This window comes from Podarcis liolepis (genome assembly GCF_965112155.1).
Source record: "Podarcis liolepis genome assembly, chromosome: 18".
NCBI classification, from domain to species: Eukaryota; Metazoa; Chordata; class Lepidosauria; order Squamata; family Lacertidae; genus Podarcis; species Podarcis liolepis.
Genome location: NC_139572.1, coordinates 2,594,303 through 2,616,826, shown reverse-complemented (window position 1 = coordinate 2,616,826; position 22,524 = coordinate 2,594,303). Strand labels below are relative to the sequence as shown.

At 49.3% G+C, this 22,524-nt stretch overlaps 1 protein-coding gene and 1 long non-coding RNA gene across 2 annotated transcripts in view; both read right to left on the bottom strand.

Moving 5' to 3' along the window:
* Positions 1–1,836: 1,836 nt before the first annotated feature.
* Positions 1,837–20,778, bottom strand: SCAMP4 (secretory carrier membrane protein 4). Its single transcript, XM_083484203.1, has 7 exons — positions 20,629–20,778; positions 12,689–12,745; positions 11,329–11,457; positions 10,163–10,319; positions 9,478–9,579; positions 7,095–7,212; positions 1,837–6,199 (listed from the first exon to the last, which is right to left on the bottom strand). The coding sequence occupies exons 2-7, from the start codon at positions 12,693–12,695 to the stop codon at positions 6,023–6,025; spliced, it is 690 nt and encodes a 229-aa protein (XP_083340329.1). The 5' UTR covers positions 12,696–12,745; positions 20,629–20,778; the 3' UTR covers positions 1,837–6,022.
* Positions 1,837–22,524, bottom strand: part of LOC310697635 — a 42,109-nt gene continuing 21,421 nt past the window's right edge. Inside the window, exon 2 of the long non-coding RNA XR_014521121.1 lies at positions 1,837–3,020. This is a non-coding gene — a long non-coding RNA (uncharacterized lncRNA). The remainder of the gene's footprint in view (positions 3,021–22,524) is intronic.

Below are 22,524 nucleotides of genomic sequence, written 5' to 3'. Positions count from 1 at the left end.
CATCTGAAATTCTAAAAGTTCCCCCTCCAATTTGGGGTAGCGTGCAGTTGGAAGCCGTTGCCTGCACAAAGAAAATAACCTTGCACAAATTCTACCGGACCGACGCACCCGTTTCAACCCTGCGTATGTTTGCGTATGAATAAAGATGCTTTGGAAGAACGAAGCGGGCTCCCTGGTTTTTTAAAAGCTGACGGTCCGCGAGATTCGCCCCCAAACAAGCGCACAAATTCTGCTTGCCTGACAACCGATGGGGAAAGACGGAGCCCCCCCAAGCACAGGGTCGGGGGAAACATGGCTTTGTACGGTTTATAGCTGTGTCTCTGGCCTCTTTGTGTGGGGGGAGGAAACCTTCGGTGGCAAGAGGTCAGCTTCTCTCGTGGCGCGGCGAGCGGAAAGGAAGTTTCTCACTCCGGTTGGAGAAAGCCGCTGTTTTCGTCTGCCACCCTGCTGCAAAATTCAGGCAGCAGCTGCCGTTGGCCAGGGAGGCGTGGAGAAAATGAGATCTTTTGGGACAGCTGTGTCCAGCTGAATCTCAGCAGGTCAGCCCAGGACAACGCTCCTTTTTTGCTCTCTGGGCCTGGAAAGAGAGAGACAAAAAGTTTTCTCTCTCTCTTGCCTGGAAAGAGAAGTTTTGCAGAAGAGCGCCGGAAGCCCTGCGTGAAGCTGTGTTAAAAAATGTGTCAGTGATTAGGAACGTGGCATTTTAGGATAGGGGTGTTTTTTGGAAAAGAGAGCAGGTTAATTGGGGGACCTTGAAGATGGAGGTTAATTGGGAGGGGAGGCGGAGAAGAACGCCACTATCTGGGCTTCCCCAGCCACTCTGGGCGGCTCCCAACAAAATATTAAAATACAGTAATACATTAAAAGCTTCCCGAAACAGGGCTGCCTTCAGATGTCTTCTAAAAGTCTGGTAGTTGTTGTTCTCTTTGACATCTGGTGGGAGGGCGTTCCACAGGGCAGGCGCCACCACCGAGAAGGCCCTCTGCCTGCTTCCCTGTAACATGGCTTCTCGCAGGGAGGGAACCGCCAGAAGGCCCTCGGAGCTGGACCTCAGTGTCCGGGCTGAACGATGGGGGTGGAGACGCTCCTTCAGTTATACCGGACTAAGGCCATTTAGGGCTTTCAAGGTCAGCCCCAACACTTTGAATTGTGCTCAGAATTGGTTATCTCCTGCTTGGACTACTGCCATGCGCTCTCCATGGAGCTATCTTTCAAGGTCAGCACCAACGCTTTGAATTGTGCTCGGAAACGTCCTGGGAGCCAATGTAGGTCTTTCAGGACCGGTGTTATGTGGTCTCCACTCCCAGTCCCCAGTCTGGCTGCCGCATTCTGGATTAGTTGTAGTTTCCGGGTCACCTTCAAAGGTAGCCCCACGTAGAGCGCATGGCAGTAGTCCAAGCGGGAGATAACCAGAGCGTGCACCACTCTGGAGAGACAATGCGCAGGCAGGGAGGGTCTCATCCTGCGTACCAGATGGAGCTGCCCTGGACACAGAACTGACCTGCACCTCCATGGACAGCTGTGAGTCCAGAATGACCGAGAGTCCCAAATGGTCTCGGCAGCCGCTCCCAGTCCCCAGTCTGGCTGCCTCATTCTGGATTAGTTGTAGTTTCCGGGTCACCTTCAAAAGCAGCCCCACGTAGAGCGCATGGCAGTAGTCCAAGCGGGAGATAACCAGAGCATGCGCCACTCTGGCAAGGCAGTCTGTGGGAAGAGTACGGCCATCTCCGTTGGCCACTGTGAGGATGGAGAATCAGACGAGCTCCCTTGGACCTGATCCTGCTGTAAGTCGCTCCCTGAATTTCCCGTCCATTTAATCATCGCACAAAACACTCCTTTCCAGTAGGCAAACTTTTAATTCCGTTTTTATTTTTAAAGTCACCAAAAATCGCCGGACGAGATCATTCCGCAATGCAAAATAAAAAAAATCAACGTGGCGGATAGAGAGTTGGCAGAGTCGAGACCCCACCCTCGCTTACCCGCCCCTCCAAGAAAAGGCATCAGTTAGTTCCCTTGTGTAAACATGGTGTTACAAACATATTTTCCCGTTTATTAAACAACAACAGAGTTATCAGTAGGTTATATTAAGACAACGAGGGGAGACTGTACACTCTGCGTGGAGACCCGGTTTTTGAGATTTAAGAAAAACAGATCGCACGTGGGTGGATCTGCGACGTTAGAAAAAAGCAAGGATTTTTTTCCTGTTTTGGGGGAGAGACAGATCTTGAACGTGGGGGGCATGGCGTCGAAAAAACTACATTTCCCAGGGTTCCCTGGGGTCTAGAGAAAAGAGGAAAAAACAGGCCAGTTTTGTGGGTCTCCCTCCTAGATTTCGAGGAAGTATTTGGCGAACATTTACCGCCTTGGCTTGGTATGTAGAAAAAACCACACACACAACCGCAACACCCCCGGTGTGAGGAACGTGGACCCCCCCAAAATCCAAGTCTATCCTTCCAAGGCATTAGGTAAGTTTGTTTCGTATAAATGGGGGGGAGACTTCTCCCCCAAAATGAAACAGGAGAGTCCAGAAACTTGGCTTTACACTGGAGGAACGAGATGGGCAAGCGATGTGGTGTTGTTGTTTTTTACATAATTTGGCAACCAAGCAGAATTGGAACCCGCCGCTTACAGCTCAGAGGTCGCTCGGCACCCCTATTTGCAAGCGCTCCCCCCTCCCCGAGAGATGGGGGGGTCCGAAGAGGCCACGATCCAGGCACTTCACTGCCAACTCGGTGGGGCGACCACCCTGTCAATTCCGCAGGCGTCTTCTAAACACCCGGATGCTCTTTCGACACCCCCCCAAAAAAACACCCCGTAGGAGAAAGGGGGTGCGGGAATTCAGGATAAAGCACCCTAGTACTCTTCCTGCCAGGGGGCCAGCCTTTGGCATTTTTTGGGGGGGGGGGTGGAGCTGCTAAATAATCGTAATAATTGCAGGTGTTGATTTAAGGTGGTCCAAAACATCTGGTGGGGAATGCCTGCTTTAGGGTATTGCAGGCGACGTCTGAGAGATTCTCCACCTGTGGGTCCCCAGATGTTGTCGGACTACAACTCCCATCATCCCTGAGCTCTGGCCTTGCTAGATAGGGCTGATGGGAGTTGTAGTACAACAACAACCGGCGGATGTTGAGAAAGGCTGATTTGAGGAAACCGTGGCAGGTGGAGGAGACGGGCGGACAACACACCTTAAGGGGTCTTTGGGGTCTGAATCTGGGGGGGGGGCTGCCCACATCCCCCAAAAGCATTTTGTAGTGTGCGAGAGGACTGGCTCCGTTTGCAAGATATGTAGGAACGTCTCTGTTTAGGAGAGAGGCGATGTTGGGGGGGGGCAGCGACGACTGCTGCCCTGGCCCCACGGTCAAAGATGGAGCCCATTCTTATCTGGGGTGGGGAGGGGGGCAGCCAGATTCTTTGCCCCCCGTGCAAAACAGGTTGGGTTTGCGGCTTCTTGAGATGAGAGTCGCCGCCCCGTAAGGAGGTTTTCGGACCCCCGCAAATTTTGCGTTGCCCGGTGCAAGATTTCGCCGCGAGAGAGGGGAGAAGTTCAGAGAGTATTTACAAGACGTTGGTCCTTTCGAGTAAGAAGGGGAGGAACGCCCCCCCTCCTCAAGTGTAAACAAAACCACACACCCCGTAGCAAGGAAAATAAGAGCAAAAATCAAGTTACGACGGGAGGGATTTTTTTTTTTTGCAATCTCCGGTAAGGCACATGTCGTTAAAAGACCGCTGACCCCAAAGCTAAAGTCTGCACTGGAACTTTAAGGCAGTTTCGAACAGTCCCCTCAAAACCAAGGCATCTTGGAAACTATAGTTGTTAGGCAAGCCCTATTCCATTCGCAGGGCGGTTTAATTATCTTGCCTAGGGAATTCGCTGGGGACTGGAGGGAATGGGGGTCTCCTAAGCACACTGGGCGCCCCCGGGAAAACTACAGTTCCCGGGATTCTTTGTGAGAAGCCAGGGCGGCTTAAAGGGGGAACGATACCGCTTTGAGCATTTAGGGGGCATAAAAGACCTCCCTGCTTTTTAGCCCTGCCCCAATTCCTGCTCTGTCCCGTAAAAAAGAGTTTTCACATTCGTAGTTTCCACCCAGCCGCGCCCCCCAATCGCTCTGGGTGTTTTGAGAAACCTACGTACCCCCCAGGAAAGTTCCTGGTTAATGCATTCGAATTCCGCTCCTCAAAGGGGGGGGGCAGAATAGCTAAGGCGAGACAAGGAAACAAACGGGCGCGTTTTGATTCTGGCAAGGCGTGGGGAGGCGAAAATGAGGCCCCCCCCCCCAAAAGAACACACAATGCGGTTGTTTGCAAAAAAATAAAAACAGCATGCCCACACCGCACATTTAAAGCACGGCGATGCCACCGCATAAACAGTTTGTGGCTTCCCCGAAAGTAATCCTGGGAGTTATAGTTCGCGAAGGGCGCCGGGAGTGGTTCGGAGGTGCCTGTATCCCCCCGCGCCCAACTACCGTTCCCGGAATCCCTCTCCAAGAGGCGCTGACCAGCAAACTGCAGCTCCGCAAAGGGAACGCAAGCCGCCTGCAAGCAACCCCCGGCGCCCTCCGCAAACTATAACTCCCAGGAATCTTTGGCGGGGGTGGACGGGGAAAGCCATGGAGGTTTGAAGCGGTCCCACGGCGTTTTTAATGGACAGGGGGGGGGGGGAAGAAAAGTGAAATTCTGGGGTGACATACAGCGTCTGCTGGTTCCAAAATGAAATTTTCGACCGAGGGGTCCAGTTCTGGAGAGAAGGCTTTTATCTCGGTTGTGCTGGGAGTCGGAGCCAAAAGCCGGGTGGGTTTCCAAGAGGGGGTAAAGGCAGGAGAAGGCCCCCACCCTAGAGGCGCCGTCACCCAGTCCTGTGGGGATCAAGGCTGCTGTGATATTTGGGTGGAAGAAGCTTAAGTGCTGTCCAGGATTTGTGGGGCAGGCCCAGTTCACCCCATTCCTTCCTGCTTATTGTGTCGGTGTTTGGGGATGCGGCTGGCGGCCACGGGTCCGATTCAGCTCCAAAGCGGAAAGGCGAAGCTTTGCTGAGTTGAAACCTGCCGGGATGCGATCCGTCAGAACTGAGGAGCCCACTAGAATTTTGGGGTTCCCAAGCCGAACGCAAAGTCTTCCTCGTCTAGCTCAGGTAAGCTGGCGTTTGGGACGGGAATGAGTAGCAGGTAAAGCATCGAAAAAACATACGCAGCCCCCAAAGTCCTCAACAGATCAAGACTTCACAGAAAAGCAACCCTTTCCCCCCCCCTGGAGTTAACATTTCAGCGTTTCCCCCGGTCACCCCGAAACAAAACCCTGCATGCAGAAATTGAGCACAGAGAGATATTTTGGTTTTCCACCTGCGGGGGGACTTCCTCAGTTTTTCGCGCTTCCCCAACAATGTTATCATAAATTCTCTCTCACCGTTGTGGCCTCAAAGGAATGGCAGAGAACGGGCAACGCCGTTCTTGGGCACGTAAGAGAAAAATAAAATAGTAATAATCAAAAGCTTCTTTCTCCTCCTCTCACAACTATTTGCATGAGCGGAGGCTCCCGAAAAGGACGCAAAAAATGCAAAAAAGCCCGCAGGCGAAGAACGTGGCGGTGATCCGCTGCTCTCTTAGGAAAAAAGGTTGACCGCGAAGGCAGATTTTAGGAAGGTTTAAGGATGTGACTTTCCCCCCAAGGCCTGTGTCATTCATCCATTGGCAAAAAAGTGAGGATGGACACAATGAGAATAAAGGAATAGAAATGGCAGCCCGCATCCCTCAAGGCAAACTAGTCAAATGTTGGCAAGAGCCGCGCTTCCTGCAGTTCCAAACCAGCAAGGTCCTCCAAACTGAGATTATTTGAAACAAATTGAGAGAGATGAAAAAAAAACAACAACAGGGAAAAGACGAACGTCTTGCATGTTAATTCTTCCACCCGGAATGATTTTTAAAATCCGCAAAAACTGCAAGATGTAAAAATAAAAATTTGCACAGCGATCCGAGAAAAAAAACAAACGATCCGGGCGCAAGTCTGACGGGAGCTGGTTTCGAACTCACGGCCACCGGCCTCCGGGAGGGTAGTTGGGGACGGTCGGGTATTCAGGGAGGCTGTTCCCGGAGAAATTACTGAACTGGGCTTCCCGGCTGGGGGGGTCCCGCCACGACCCGGTCTGCCACTCGTCCTGAGCTTTCTGGAAGCTTCCGCCGCCGCTGCGGTAGAGCCGGTGGACCTGGTTTCGGAGAGGGAGGGGAGTTTAAAAGGCGGGTCGGAACGGGAGCACCTCAAACTCAAAACCCCGCGGACAGCGCTTCCGGGAAGTGCCGAGAACTACGGAATATTCCCCGCTACCAGTTAAAAATATTGTGCATGCGTGCACACACCATAGCTGTCAACGTTTCCCTTTTTTTAAGGGAAATTGTGGTGCTGTGGGTGAAGCCACAGAGCCTAGGGCTTGCCGATCAGAAGGTCGGCGGTTCGAATCCCCGCAATAACGGAGTGAGCTCCCGTTGCTCGGTCCCAGCTCCTGCCAACCTAGCAGTTCGAAAGCACGTCAAAGTGCAAGCAGATAAATAGGTACCACTCTGGTGGGAAGGTAAACGGCGTTTCTGTGCGCTGCTCTGGTTCGCCAGAGGCGGCTTGGTCATGCTGGCCACATGACCCGGAAGCTGTATGCCGGCTCCCTCGGCCAGTAAAGCGAGATGAGCGCCACAACCCCAGAGTCGTCCGCGACTGGACCTAATGGTCAGGGGTCCCTTTACCTTACACAGATGGCCACTGTTGTAGAAAACTGGGACGGGGGGTTGATCTTTGCTGCCACAAGGGACTCTTGAGTCCCCTAATCTATGACTGGTCTGAGAAAGGATGGAGGTAGCTTTCGGTGAAAGCAAAGATTTTTATTTTTCTGATGCAAAAATAGTGAGATGAGCGCCGCAACCCCAGAGTCGGCCACGACTGGACCTAATGGTCAGGGGTCCCTTTACCTCTACTAGAAATACAGAACGATGAAATGATTGTGAGGTTTAACAAGTTAGCTGTTTACATTTGGGCAACTTTTCCGCTGTGCTTTATCGGAAGGAGAAAAACAACCGTTTCCTTAACAGCAATTTAAATAAAACCTCGCTTACCCGCAGAAGGCAAACTAGCATCACCAGTGCCGAAAACGTGAACATGATCGCCGGGATGAGCATTATCACAGCAGCGCCGATACTCGTACCAAAGAACGTCACGGCCGCAAGCCAACCGCTGTAAGGGAAGAAAAGGGTATCTGGTCACTCCTGAATGGGGAAGCTTGCATTCTGGCGCAGACCCTCTCATAAAAGCTTCCAGGCTCTGATTTCCAACAGTTCCCTGGGGGCAAGGCCCAAACGCGGCGTCTTCCTAGTCTAGCTCAGGTAAGTTGGCATTTGGGATGGGAATGAGTAACAGGGAAGCATTAAAAAAAAACATACTGTATTTTTCGTTCTATTAGACGCACCAGACCACGAGACGCACCTAGTTTTTGGAGGAGGAAAACAAGAACAAAAATATTTGTGAATCTCAGAAGCCAGAACAGCAAGAGGGATCGCTGCGCAGCGAAAGCAGCAATCCCTCTTGCTGTTCTGGCTTCTGGGATAGCTGCGCAGCCTGCATTCGCTCCATAAGACGCACACACACATTTCCCCTTACTTTTTAGGAGGGGGAAAGTGAGTCTTATAGAGCAAAAAATACGGTACACAGCCCCAAAACGTCCCCAAAGTCCTCGACCGATCAAGACTGCCAAGAAAAGCCCCCTCTTTCCCCCCTGGAGTCAACATTTCAGCGTTTCCCCCGAAACGAATCCCCGAATGCACAAATTGAGCACAGATAGAGAGAGGAGACGTTCTGGTTTTCCGCCTGCGGGGACTTCCTCCATTTTTAGCGCTTCCCCCACAATGTATCTTGAGTTGTCACTCACCGCTGTGGCCTCAAAGGAATGGCAGAGATCGAGAACGGGCAATGCCGTTCTTGGGCACGTAACAAAAAAAATAAAAATAAGAATAATCCAAGGATTCTTTCTCCTCCTCTCGCTACTATTTGCATGAGCAGAGGCTCCCGGAAATGATGGAAAAAATGGCGGAGACCTTCTCATAAAAGCTTCCTGGCTCTGATTTTCAGCAGTCCCCGGGGGCAAGGAGACCGGGAGTCTTAGGACCTCAAACTGGCACCGTTTGCAAATCAGTAAGCGGTGCAAATCCTAATCATGTCCCAAACCTGCTTAGGCGTCCGTCTGTCTGTCCTAAAAGCACCTGTCTGGCTCAACAAGGCTTGCTCTGGGCTAGAGGCCCATTATAACCCGTGGGATTTTGTTCTCTTTCTCCTCTTGGAAGGAATATTATTTGTGATGTGTTAAGAAGAATACGCAGAGAGTGAGCTGATCTATGGGACTCTCTTGCCTAACCCAGAAAGACAGCTCCTTAAGATGTTCCAGAATGTGGCAGCTAGACTGGGAGCGACGGCCGGGACCACATAACACCGGTCCTGAGAGATCTGCAATGGCTCCCAGGACGTTTCCGAGAACAATTCAAAGTGTTGGTGCTGACCTTGAAAGCCCTAAACAGCCCAGTATACCTGAAGGAGCGTCTCCACCCCCATCGTCCAGCCCGGACACCGGGGTCCATCTCCCGAGGGCCTTCTGGCGGTTCCCTCCCTGTGAGAAGTGAGGTTACAGGGAACCAGGCAGAGGGCCTTCTCGGTGGTGGCGCCCGCCCTGTGGAACGCCCTCCCACCAGATGTAAAGAAAATAAGCAGCTATCTTATTTGTAAAAGACATCTGAAGGCAGCCCTGTTTAGGGAAGTTTATAATATTTAACGCTGCATTGTTTTTTAACACTCGATTGGGAGCCGCCCAGAGTGGCTGGGGAAACTCAGCCAGATGGGCGGGGTATAAAGAATAAATTATTATTATTATTGTTTCCATCGCATGTATGAAGATCGATCAGGAAATATCCGCTTGCAAACACGTTGATTTTCAACTCAGCACTGTCAAAGTCCGGTTGGCCGGCATTCCACAACTTCAACACAATGCGAGGAGAGGACCTTGCTTGGGGAAGAAAGACCCTCTTCCTCTAGACGGGTCTGGGGTGCTCCCATGAGAGATCTCGCGGGGATTCGTGCGGCCCCGGGAGATCTTGTGAGAGCCAGAGCTCACAGGAGTTGGGTTCTGAGTACGGTCGTACCTTGGATTCCAAACGCCTTGGCACTCGGACGTTTTGGCTCCTGAACGGCGCAAACCCGGAAGTAAGAATTCTGGTTTGCGAACGTTCTTTGGAACCTGAACGTCCAGTGGGGTTTCTGATTGGCTGCAGGAAGCTCCAGCAGCCAATCGGAAGCCACGCCGGATGTTTGGCTTCCAAAAATGGTTCGCAAACCGGAACACTCACTTCCGGGTTTGCGACGTCCGGGAGCCAAAATGTCCAGGAACTTTGCCATCCGACTTCTTCCAAAGTACGGCTGCGTATCCTCAATCTTTTCAGAAACGAATAAACTTACCACGCTCCCCAGCCGCCGATGCCGACGGCTTGAATGACGGTCAGGACGAACTGGGCTCCGAAGACGAAGAAGAAAGCCATGAAGTTAAAAGAGCTGTCCGACCTGAGGGAGGAAAGGGAAAAGAGGGAGGATTCAGCGGAGCCCGGGAGTCCGCAAATGGATGAAAACACCGCAGAGGAGAAAGGAGCCAGTTTCTTGATGGACTAGATTTCTCCTTGCAGAGGTTTTTAAAACAACAACAAAAAGGAGCCCGTCCACAGGGTTATTAGCAACATCAGTCCTGGATATTTTGGGGGAGATAAATGCAAGCGGAGGGACGCTGTGGGTTAAACCACAGAGCCTAGGGCTTGCCGATCAGAAGGTTGGCGGTTCGAATCCCCGCAATGACGGGGTGAGCTCCCGTTGCTCGGTCCCTGCTCCTGCCAACCCATTTCAAAAGCATCTCAAAGTGCAAGTAGATCAATAGGTCCCGCTCCGGCGGGAAGGGAACCGGCATTTCCGTGCGCTGCTCTGGTTCGCCAGAAGCGGCTTAGTCCTGCTGGCCACATGACCCGGAAGCTGTACACCGGCTCCCTCGGCCAGGAAAGCGAGATGAGCGCCACAACCCCAGAGTCGGCCACGACTGGACCTAATGGTCAGGGGTCCCTTTACCTTTACCTTAAATGCAGACGGACGGGCCATTTACCTAAAGGCTTTGTAGACCGGCCGGAACCAGCAGACGTAACCGCAGGGGCTGAAAGCGAGGAGCCAGAGAAGCGCCAAGCCGAAGTTGGCCCCGGAACCGCCGGCGATCCACCAGGCCAGGCAGGCGATGAGATTGACGCCCAAGGTGATGCAATAGACTGTGGAAGACGGGAAAAGAGAAAAAAGGGGAAGAAAATAAATGTCTTAAGGCAATAGAAACGGGTTTGGATAGCTCAGTTGGCTGGGGGTGGTGCTGATTTAACGCCAGGGTTGCGGGTTCGATCCCTTCACGGGACACAGCTGCAAATTCCTTTTTCTATTATATATATATATATGTAATTTTTATGGGACGCGGGTGGCGCTGTGGGTTAAACCACAGAGCCTAGGACCTGCTGATTCGGTGGTTCGAATCCCCGCAGTGACGGGGTGAGCTCCCGTTGCTCGGTCCCTGCTCCTGCCAACCTAGCAGTTCGAAAGCACGTCAAATCGCAAGTAGATAAATAGGTACCGCTCCGGCGGGAAGGTAAACGGCGTTTCCGTGCGCTGCTCTGGTTCGCCAGAAGCGGCTTAGTCATGCTGGCCACATGACCCAGAAGCTGTACGCCGGCTCCCTCGGCCAGTAAAGCGAGATGAGTGCTGCAACCCCAGAGTCGGCCACGACTGGACCTAACGGTCAGGGGTCCCTTTACCTTTACTATAATTTTTATTTTTGCACATGTTTTTCAAACATAACACCCCATCTTATACAACAGAACAAACCTTTGGCTATCACTGCCTAGGACTTTTGTCAACAACATGGGTTTGCTGACTTTTTCTCTGATTTTGCATTTTATTTTAATACAGTGGTGGGGGGGGGAAGTATTTGATCCCCCGCTAAATTTGCCCTCTGACGAAGAAATGACCAGTCCCTCATTTTAACGGTAGGTTTATTGCAGCCTTGAGAGACAGAATAACAACAGGAAAACCCCCAGAAAACCCAGAAGACAAAAGTCATGTAACTTGAATCGAAAACTATCTTTAGAAAGATTTTTCCTCCTAAAAGCATTTTATTTTAAAAATTCCGATTTAAATTTTTAAAAAATCCCTTTTTTTATTTACTTAAAAAATAAAAATCATTGATTTTTATCCACCCCGAACGTCGTTTTTCCCCCCCCGGGAGAAACTTACAGATCCATAAGTGATAGATCCGTCTCACCAGCGTCTGATGATCGATGGGAATCTCGTCGGCAAAGTTCTGGTAGAAGCACGGTTTCAGCGGGATGAATTTGGGGAGCGGAGGGAAGTTGTTGACTTTCTCTGGGAAAAGAACGAGAAAAACCAAAGTGGGGAAAAGAGGTTTTTGGGTTTGCGAAACGGCGCTTTCGCCGCCGGAAGGTTAAGCCGGCGGCTCAAAAATCCCCAAAAACACAACAGATAGGAGGAGCTGTCCATTACAAGCTATGTACAGTGGTACCTCGGGTTAAGTACTTAATTCGTTCCGGAGGTCCGTTCTTAACCTGAAACTGTTCTTAACCTGAAGCACCACTTTAGCTAATGGGGCCTCCAGCTGCCGCCGGAGCACGATTTCTGTTCTCATCCTGAAGCAAAGTTCTTCACCTGAAGCACTATTTCTGGGTTAGCAGAGTCTGTAACCTGAAGCGTATGTAACCTGAGGTACCGCTGTACAGTGGTACCTCGGTTTTCGGGCGTCTCAGGAGCTGAACGTTTCGGTTTTCAAACACTCAAAACCCAGAAGCAATTGCTTCCATTTCTGAATGGCTTCCGCTGCGAGTTTTCCCATTTTTCCAATTGAACTTGCAGCCAGCCCTTGGTGCGCCTCGGTTTTCGAACATTTCAGAAGTCAAACGGACTTCCGGAACGGATTAAATTTGGCCCTTTTGTTTTTGCTCTTTATTTCGCGTTTCTGTTTCTGAGGCTTTTTCGGTTCATTTGTTTTTTGCGACTGTGTGGAACCCAGTTCAGCTACTGATTGATTGATTGATTGATTGATTGTGCGACTGCAGAAATGGATAAAAGCCCCCTCATCCAAACAACGACTATCATCAGTGCAGGGAAGGAAAAAATAATTATTTTTATCATCCAAAATACTGTCTTATTTATTTTACAGTACAGTGCATTGACGATTGCTTTCATTTAATGGATCAATGGTCTTGTTAGATGGTAAAATTCACGTTTTAGGGGATGTTTGTAAAAGTCTGGGACGGATTAATTCATTTTGCATGGCTTTCTATGGGAAAGCGCGCCTTGGTTTTGGAACGCTTTGGTTCTGGAACGGAATTTCCGTTAACGGATTAAGTTTGAGAACCAAGGTACCACTGTATTCTGTAGGAGACGTGTATATTTCCGGCCGGTGAACAGCAGGCCTTTTTGCACAATTCTCAAGACACACACGAGCACAACGGGTGTCCGAAGTGGCCTGAGAATCACAGGGTTGCAAGAATAATCTAGTCCAACCCCCTGAAATCAAACACTGCTTTTCAGACCGGTAGGGCGGAAGGCTCAAAACCGTTCCCGTGAATCTCGTTACCTGCCATTTCGTCGTTCGGGTGTTTCCCACGGGGCGGTTTTCAAGTCAGAGTCGACCCTACGAGAGAAAAGACAAAAATTTTGAGTCTCAGCAGAACATTTCTCGTTTCTTCAGGGCAGAGGACACTCACCTAAACAGAAAGAAAGTTAACTCGGCAAAGACACAAAACAGCAACACAGCCTTTCATTGACCCCTGAACCGAATTCTTAGCAACGCAGGTGATTTAAAGCAGGGGTCAGCAAACTTTTTCAGCAGGGGGCCGGTCCACTGTCCCTCAGACCTTGTGGGGGGCCGGACGATATTGGGGTGGGGAAGGAACGAATTGCTATGCCCCACAAATAACCCAGAGATGCATTTGAAATAAAAGCACACATTCTACTCACGTAAAAACACACAGATTCCCGGACCGGCTGTGGGCCGGATTTAGAAGGCGATTGGGCTGGATCCGGCCCCCGGGCCTTAGTTTGCCGACCCATGATTTAAAGTCAGGAAATATCACAGAATTTTACAGTTCCGAGGGACCCCAAAGGTCATCCAGTCCAACCCGCTTACAAGGAAGGAATCTCGACTAAAGCATCGCTGACAAGATGGCCGTCCAAAGTCTTCTTGAGAACCTCCAAGGATGGAGAGTCCGTCACCTTCCACCCCGCAGCCAAACAGCTCCCACTGTGGGAAAGTTATTCCTGAAATTAAGTCGGAATCCCCACTCTTGTCACCTGAGGCCACGGGTTCGAGTCCTGCCCTCCGGAGCAGGAGGAGAAAAGCTTGCTCCCTCTTCCATGTGACAGCCCTTCGGATGTTTGAAGACGGCTCTCCTATCTCCAAGGAGTCTTGGTTGACCACAAACTTGACACGAGCCAACAGTGTGACGCGGCAGCTAAAAAGGCCAATGCAATTCTGGGCTGCATCAATAGGAGTATAGCATCTAGATCAAGGGAAGTAATAGTGCCACTGTATTCTGCTCTGGTCAGACCTCACCTGGAGTACTGTGTCCAGTTCTGGGCACCCCAGTTCAAGAAGGACACTGACAAACTGGAACGTGTCCAGAGGAGGGCAACCAAAATGGTCAAAGGCCTGGAAATGATGCCTTATGAGGAACGGCTAAGGGAGCTGGGCATGTTTAGCCTGGAGAAGAGGAGGTTAAGGGGTGATATGATAGCCATGTTCAAATATATAAAAGGATGTCACATAGAGGAGGGAGAAAGGTTGTTTTCTGCTGCTCCAGAGAAGCGGACACGGAGCAATGGATCCAAACTACAAGAAAGAAGATTCCACCTAAACATTAGGAAGAACTTCCTGACAGTAAGAGCTGTTTGACAGTGGAATTTGCTGCCAAGGAGTGTGGTGGAGTCTCCTCCTTTGGAGGTCTTTAAGCAGAGGCTTGACAACCATATGTCAGGAGTGCTCTGATGGTGTTTCCTGCTTGGCAGGGGGTTGGACTCGATGGCCCTTGTGGTCTCGTCCAACTCTAGGATTCTATGATCTCCTTTCGGTCTCCTCTTTTCCAGGCTAAACGCTCCCAACTCCTTCAACCGTTCCTCATCAGGCTTGGTTTCCAGAACCTTCTGCGCACCTTCCGGCCTGTCAACACCCTCCTTTAAATTGTGGTGTCCAGAACTGGGCACGGGACTCCAGGTGTGGTCTGACCAAGGCGGAATAGAGCCAAGACTATAACTCCCCTTGATCCAGACAAGTTAGAAGAAAGGAGATTCCAACTAAACAATAGGAATACAGTGGTGCCTCGCAAGACGAACGCCTCACAAAACGAAAAACTCGCAAGACGAAAGAGTTTTCCGTTTTTGAGTTGTTCCGCAAGACGAATTTCCCTATGGGCTTGCTTCGCAAGAAGAAAGCCCATAGGGATATCTCCGGGGACCTCTTTTAAAATGCTGGCGGTCGGGAGCAAAGACTTTCGCCCACCGCCGGCCTTCAGATAGAGGTCCTGGACTGCTTCTGAAGGCCGGCGGGGGGCAAAAGTCTTTGCTCCCCCCCCCGCCTGCCTTCCCGGGACAGCGGAGACTTCTCCGCTGTCCCGGGCGATCTTAAAATGCTGGCGGGCGGCAGCGAAGCCTTCACGGCCGCCCGCCAGCATTTTAAAATCGCCCCGGGACAGCAGGGGCTTTTAAAATGCTGGCGGTCGGCAGCAAAGCGCTCCTGTCCCCGGAGCTTGTGGAGCGGGAGGTGGGAAGTAGGGCTTTTCTTCCCACCGCCAGCCTTCAGAACAGCCTTCTGAAGGCTGGCGGTGGGAAGAAAAGCCCTTGTCCCCCCCCCCCCAGCCTTCAGAAGAGATCGGGGGACAGACTGTCCCCGGACCTGGTCTGAAGGCGGTTTCCATAGGAACACATTAATTGATTTTCAATGCATTCCTATGGTAAACCGTGCATCACAAGACGAAAAACTCGCAAGAAGAAAAAACTTGCGGAACGAATTAATTTCGTCTTGCGAGGCACCACTGTACAGTGGTACCTTGGGTTAAGAACTTAATTAGTTCCGGAGGTCCATTTTTAACCTGAAGCACCACTTTAGCTATTACGCAATGGCGGAGCACGATTTCTGTCTCACCCTGAAGCAAAGTTCTTAACCCAAGGTACTATTTCTGGGTTAGCAGAGTCTGTAACCTGAAGTGTATGAAACCTGAGGTACCATTGTAACTTCCTATCGTTTGGCAGTGGAACAGGTTGCGGAAAGAAGGTCTTCGGTAACTGGGGTCCCCCCCCCAATTTTCCCACCCGTAAACTCCGATACATGGGACGCGGGTGGCACTGTGGGTTAAACCACAGAGCCTAGGACTTGGCAATCAGAAGGTCGGCGGTTCGAATCCCCGCGATGACGGGGTGAGATCCCGTTGCTCAGTCCCTGCTCCTGCCAACCTAGCAGTTCAAAAGCACGTCAAAGTGCAAGTAGATAAATAGGTACCACTCCGGCGGGAAGGTAAACGGCGTTTCCATGCACTGCTCTGGTTCGCCAGAAGCGGCTTAGTCCTGCTGGCCACATGACCCGGAAGCTGTACGCCTGCTCCCTCGGCCAGTAAAGCGAGATGAGCGCCGCAACCCCAGAGTCGGTCACGATGGTCAAAGGTCCCTTTGCCTTTAAACTCTGATACGCAGCTGGTTAACGCGGCCACGCTCCGCGGAAACCAGCCACAGCCTCCTCCTTTCATCCGGGCAGACAGAAGACCCCTTTGTCCTGGGTGCCTTTTTCCAAAAAGTACCCAGGGAGAGTAATACAAAGAGGCTTGTGTGTGTCTCTCTCTGCCATCTTTTAATTTTTAATTTTTTTGCCAAGCAAACAGGAGCAGCTCTGGTAGAGGGTGGGAGTAGCTGAACTGGGTTCCACACAGTCACAAAAACACAACGAAAAAGAGCCACAATAACGAAAACGCAAACTAAATCGCAAAAACAGACAGACCTCAGCATAACGCTCAAAACAAAAGTGTGGCACTCAAAACGGAGCATGTTCGGCTTCCGAGAAAAGTTCGCAAACCGGAACACTTACCGTATTTTTTGCCCTATAGGACGCACTTTTCCCCCTCCAAAAATGAAGGGGAAATCTGGGTGCGTCCTATGGGGCGAATGCAGGCTTTCGCTGAAGCTTGGAGAGCGAGAGGGGTCGGTGCGCACTGACCCCTCTTGTTCTCCAGGCTTCAGGAAGACACCCGCAGCCTAGGCAGCCCTGTGGGAGTTCCCGCAGGGCTGTCTAGGCTTCGGATAGCAGCCTGCTTCCCGGAGCGTCGGGCGCCCTGAAAGTAGAGCGCCCGGCGCTTCGGGAACACATCCGCGGCATAGGCAGCCCTGCGGGAACTCCCGCAGGGCTGCCTAGGCTGCAGATGTCTTCCTGAAGCCTGGAGAACAAGAGGGGTCGGTGCGCACTGCCCGCCAGACAGACATCGGCCAGCCCCACAAGCTCGGGGGACAGCAAGGAGGCGTAGCGCCGCCATCCCGCTGTTCCTCGACCTGGTTCGGTTTCCCCGACCTGGTTTTTGGGGGGAAATAAAGGGGGGGAATTTCCTTTATTTCCCCCCCCAAAAAACTAGGTGCGTCCTATGGGACGAAAAATACGGTACTTCCGGGTTTGCAGTGTTTGGGTTCCAAGTTGTTTGAGTCCCAAGGCGTTTGAGAACCAAGGGACCCCTGTATGTTCATACAAGACAGAAAGTCTGTTTAAAAACAGGAAGCTTTAAAGGAATTTCAGCAGCAGATGTCACACCCGTAAGGATAAAATTAACTCCCCGCCCACTCTGAATCAACCCTTCTTGCGACAGCTTTTCCACGACTGCGAACCCAAGATTCAAGATAACCAAGAGAGCAAAATCCACCGTTGGTTTGCAGGCAAGCCGCGCACATTTATCTATAGCAAGCCTTCGCGCAGCCAAAATGTGGCACCTGCTCCTGAAGGACTGAGAAATGGCCACCAATTCGGATGGCTTTAAAAGATGGGGACAAATTGATGGAGAAAGAGGATGATGTCATCATTCGCTCCGACAGCTGTGTTCAAAAATCCACCCAAACCCTGTTTTCTTGTTGCTACCCTCCAGACCTCTCGGTATATTAAAGGAGTTTTCTCATTACTCCTCCAGAAAATGGAGTTCTTAGCCCAAGGCCTCCCAATTTTTTCTACTGGGTAAAGCACTGACTTTCCTATGGACTTCCGGCGCCTAAAATTTAGCTCCAGGATTTGGAGCTGAGTTTACAGTGTCGTGATTAGACTCAGCTGGTTCAATTAAATAAAATAACACCACCTGGTTCAATTCGATTCAATTCCCTCTACTTATTCGCCTGCTCAACTCGCCCCGATGTTTTGTCCCTCTAGCTGGGAACGAAAACCCTCAAAAGCTGGGTCTAGGATCATATGGCTGGCTACTTTCTCGCCAAATATTGTGGTAGCAAATGAGATTCAGCGTAGTTTTCTGGCTTTGGGGAATCAGCTGTTTTCAAGCACGCGGCTTGCAAGGAGTTAGCAGTTTGTTCCAGATCACAACCGGTTCCTGGAAGCGCCGAGGATCGACTTGCATTGCAGACTTAATAATAATGATAATATTTAAAATCAAGACTTTAGAAAATCACACGAGCTGTCAGATTTCCCCTTCTCCTTCCAGAGAACTGGATTTTGGTCTGGCAACCGATTTGCAGAACTCGTGACTCAGAAACAAAATTGCTCATCCTCTTGACAAGAATGTGCAACACATCACTTTGACCGGATACAGCAGAGAGGTATCTTCTTAGATTTTCTAAGCGAGATCCAAACTCAACTCATGACATCAATATCACCTCCAGAAAGCCGCCCTAGAGAAGACTCAAGTCAACATAATCTCCCCCAACTGCTTGTTTTTATGTATTATCCATACACACCATATATATATATGCCTGGTGCTTAGAAAAGCAGTAATAATGTTTAAATAAATGTTAGCAGCATTAAATACGTATTTTTCGCTCTATAAGACGCACCAGACCACGAGACGCACCTAGTTTTTGGAGAAGGAAAACAAGAAAGAAAAAATATTCTGAATCTCAGAAGCCAGAACAGCAAGAGGGATCGCTGCGCAGCGAAAGCAGCAATCCCTCTTGCTGTTCTGGCTTCTGGGATAGCTGCGCAGCCTGCATTCGCTCCGTAAGACGCACACACATTTCCCCTTACTTTTTAGGAGGGAAAAAGTGAGTCCTATAGAGCAAAAAATACGGCCTCAGTTGTTGAAAGTGTAACTAAAAAACTAGCAAAACCGACCGTTGCATATCAAACACAGCAAAAAAACAACTAAAGCAAATATAAATATTGCTGCAAAGTCAAGTCTAGCAAATGTAATTGCACTATTTTATGAGCTTGTCTCAGGGCACAAATAGAACTTAATTAGTAATAGTAAGAATGAAAATGAAAATGATGGTGATATTTTATTTTTTTTGTCTGTTTGTACCCAGCCACCTCTGGGCAGTTTCCAGCATAAGTGAAAACATACCCAAATCTACTGTTGCATAGCAAACTCAATGCACAACTACAAAACTAACTAAAGCAAAAGGAATTATTGCTGCAAAGTCAAATCTCACCAATATAATTGCACTATTCTATGAGCTTCTCTCAGGGCGGTGTACTAATATGATAACAGTAACAATGATAATGACGACGACAACAAAACAATAGTAACATTAATGACAACAACAATAATAATTATTTACAACTGTTGCACAGCAAACTCAAAATGCACTATTTTGCAAAACCAACTAAAGCAAATGCAATTATTGCTGCAAAGTCAAATCTAACCAATATAACTGCACTGTTCTAGGAGCTTCTCTCAGGGCCGTGTACAAATATAATAACAGTAACCACAATAAGGATAATAAATATTTATTAAAACATATTATAAAAACATAGCAAAGCCAACTGTTGCATAGCAAATGCACTGCTACAAAACCAACTAAGAATGGTAACAATTAAAATGACAACAACAATAGGAATAATAATAACAATAATAAATATTATTAAATACCCCAAACCAACTGTTGCACAGCAAACTCAAAAGGCACCGCTTTGCAAAACCAACTGAAGCAAATGCAATTATTGCGGCAAAGTCAAATCTAACCAATACAACTGCACAAAAATAATAACAGTAACAATGATAATTACAACAACAAAACAACAACAACAGTATAATAAAAGCAAATGCAATTATTGCTGCAAAGTCAAATCTAAACAATATAACTGCACAAAAATAATAACTGTAACAATGATAATAAGGACAACAAGAACAATAAATATTATTTACATACCCCAAACCAACTGTTGCACAGCAAACTCAAAATGCACCACTTTGCAAAACCAACTGAAGCAAATGCAATTACTGCTGCAAAGTCAAATCGAACCAATATAATTGCACATCTAACCAATATAATTGCACATCTAACCAATATAATTGCACAACAACAGTATAATAAAAGCAAATGCAATTATTGCGGCAAAGTCCAATCTAACCAATATAACTGCACAAAAATAATAACAGTAACAATGATAAGAGTGACAACAACAACAATAAATATTATTTACATACCCCAAACCAACTGTTGCACAGCAAACTCAAAAGGCACCACTTTGCAAAACCAACTGAAGCAAATGCAATTATTGCGGCAAAGTCCAATCTAACCAATATAACTGCACAAAAAAATAACTGTAACAATGATAATAGTGACAACAACAATAAATATTATTTACGTACATACCCAAAACCAACTGTTGCACAGCAAACCCAATGCACCACTTTGCAAAACCAACTGAAGCAAATGCAATATATTATTTTTGTGCAATATAACTGCACAAAAATAATAACTGTGACAATGATAAGAATGACAACAACAACAATAAATATTATTTACATACCCCAAACCAACTGTTGCACAGCAAACTCAAAATGCACCACTTTGCAAAACCAACTGAAGCAAATGCAATATATTATTTTTGTGCAATATAACTGCACAAAAATAATAACTGTGACAATGATAAGAATGACAACAACAACAATAAATATTATTTACATACCCCAAACCAACTGTTGCACAGCAAACTCAAAATGCACCACTTTGCAAAACCAACTGAAACAAATGCAATATATTATTTTTGTGCAATATAACTGCACAAAAATAATAACTGTGACAATGATAAGAATGACAACAACAACAATAAATATTATTTACATACCCCAAACCAACTGTTGCACAGCAAACTCAAAAGGCACCGCTTTGCAAAACCAACTGCAGCAAATGCAATTACCCCTTGCAATACCCTGGGAGCTCCCAGCCCAGCCCCCCCCCTTGCACACGCGCCGGGCGTGCAACACGCGCCCTTTGCCCGGGCTCCTGGTGCAAGCCCCGCCCCCTCCTCCCCAGCCAGCCAATCAGCGGCGTCCCCGGGCCCGAGGGCGTTTTGGGAAGCGGGAGCCGCGGCTCCGGGTCCGTTACCTCCGCCGCCGCCTCGGCCAGCATCTGCCGCCGCCGCCAACGCCGCCCTTCGCTCTTTTCGCCCCCGGCCCTCCGCTTCGCCGCGGTGGCCTCTGGGAGTCGTAGTCCTCGAGGCGGCTCCCCTCATAGGGCGGCGCGGGAGGCCGGACTGCAACTCCCGTCGGCCACCGCGGCCGGTCACGGGACGGCCGCCCAACGCCGCCCTTCGCTCTTTTCCTCCGCTTCGCCGCGGTGGCCTCTGGGAGTCGTAGTCCTCGAGGCGGCTCCCCTCATAGGGCGGCGCGGGAGGCAGGACTGCAACTCCCGTCGGCCACCGCGGCCGGTCACGGGACGGCCGTCGGCTGGCGGGCGCCTAGGGAAAGAGAGAGGCAAGAAGAGAACATAGACTTTTCTTGTAGACTCGCGCGCGGGGACGGAGTTCCGGGCTTCACGCGGAGCCAAAGAAGTCCAAGAAATTTTGGAACAAGAAGGAGATAAACTGGAATTGCAGAGTTTTGAAAAATTAAAAAACAAAGGGAGAGATTGGCTTCATTATGATCAGATAATGGAGACATATAATTTGGACAAGAAAATTGGCTTCCAGGTGGAAAAGTCAAAATTAGAAACAGAACTGTTAGAACCCAAAACTAAGATTTTGTCAAGGATGTATAACTTGCTGTTGAAATGGAATACTCAGGATGAAACGGTGAAATCTGTCATGATTAAATGGGCACAAGATGTTGGACATAACATAATGATGGCTGACTGGGAACAAAATAAAAAAATTCCTTCCAGTAGCACCTTAAAGACCAACTAAGTTAGTTCTTGGTATGAGCTTTCGTGTGCATGCACACTTCTTCAGATACACTGAAACAGAAGTTGCCAGACCCTTCTATATAGTGAGAAGGTGGGGAGGGGTATTACTCAGAAGGGTGGTGGGAATGGGAGATTGGCAGATAGCTGAGATGAGCCTGTTGACGACTCTTAACGACTGCAATAGGTCTTACAGGAAAAGGCAAGGGGTGAGAAGGTGAAAAATGGCCTCCCGTTGCTGCCACGCGATTTCTATTCTCATCTTGAAGCAAAGTTCTTAACCCGAGGTTCTATTTCTGGGTTAGAGGAGTCTGTAACCTGAAGCGTCTGTAACCCGAGGTATGACTATACCTATATAAAGGTAAAGGGACCCCTGACCATTAGGTCCAGTCGTGGCCGACTCTGGGGTTGCGGCGCTCATCTCGCTTTATTAACCGAGGGAGCCGGCTTACAGCTTCTGGGTCATGTGGCCAGCAGGACGAAGCCGCTTCTGGCGAACCAGAGCAGCGCACGGAAACGCCGTTTACCTTCCCGCCGGTGCGGTACCTATTGATCTACTTGCACTTTGACGTGCTTTCGAACTGCTAGGTTGGCAGGAGCAGGGACCGAGCAACGGGAGCTCACCCTGTCACAGGGATTTGAACTGCCGACCTTCTGATCGACAAGTCCTAGGCTCTGTGGTTTAACCCACAGCGCCACCCACGTCCCTAAAATCTATATACTCTAAAATAAAGGGCCTGAGATAATAAATGTAAATTTACAGCAAGGTTACCAGATTTTTTCCCCAGTGAATCTGGGGATATTTTTCAACTTTGGTCGGAATGGATGGATTTTCTCAGGGGACTGATTTGTAAATCCGGGGACTGTCCCCAGGCAACGGGGACGTCTGGTAACCTTAATTTACGGGCCTGAGATATGTTACAAATGTCAAACTTCCAGGCCTAAGCTATCTATTTCCCCCCCTTTGTTTTCTTTTCAGCGCCTGCTGAAAATGTTTGATTTCACCCGCGGATGTGCACTCCATTGCTTCTCGAAACAGAAGGGTTGGTCTGGGTGGAGAATAAGGATTTCCAAAGGGCTCTTAGCACCTCTGCTAACAAACTA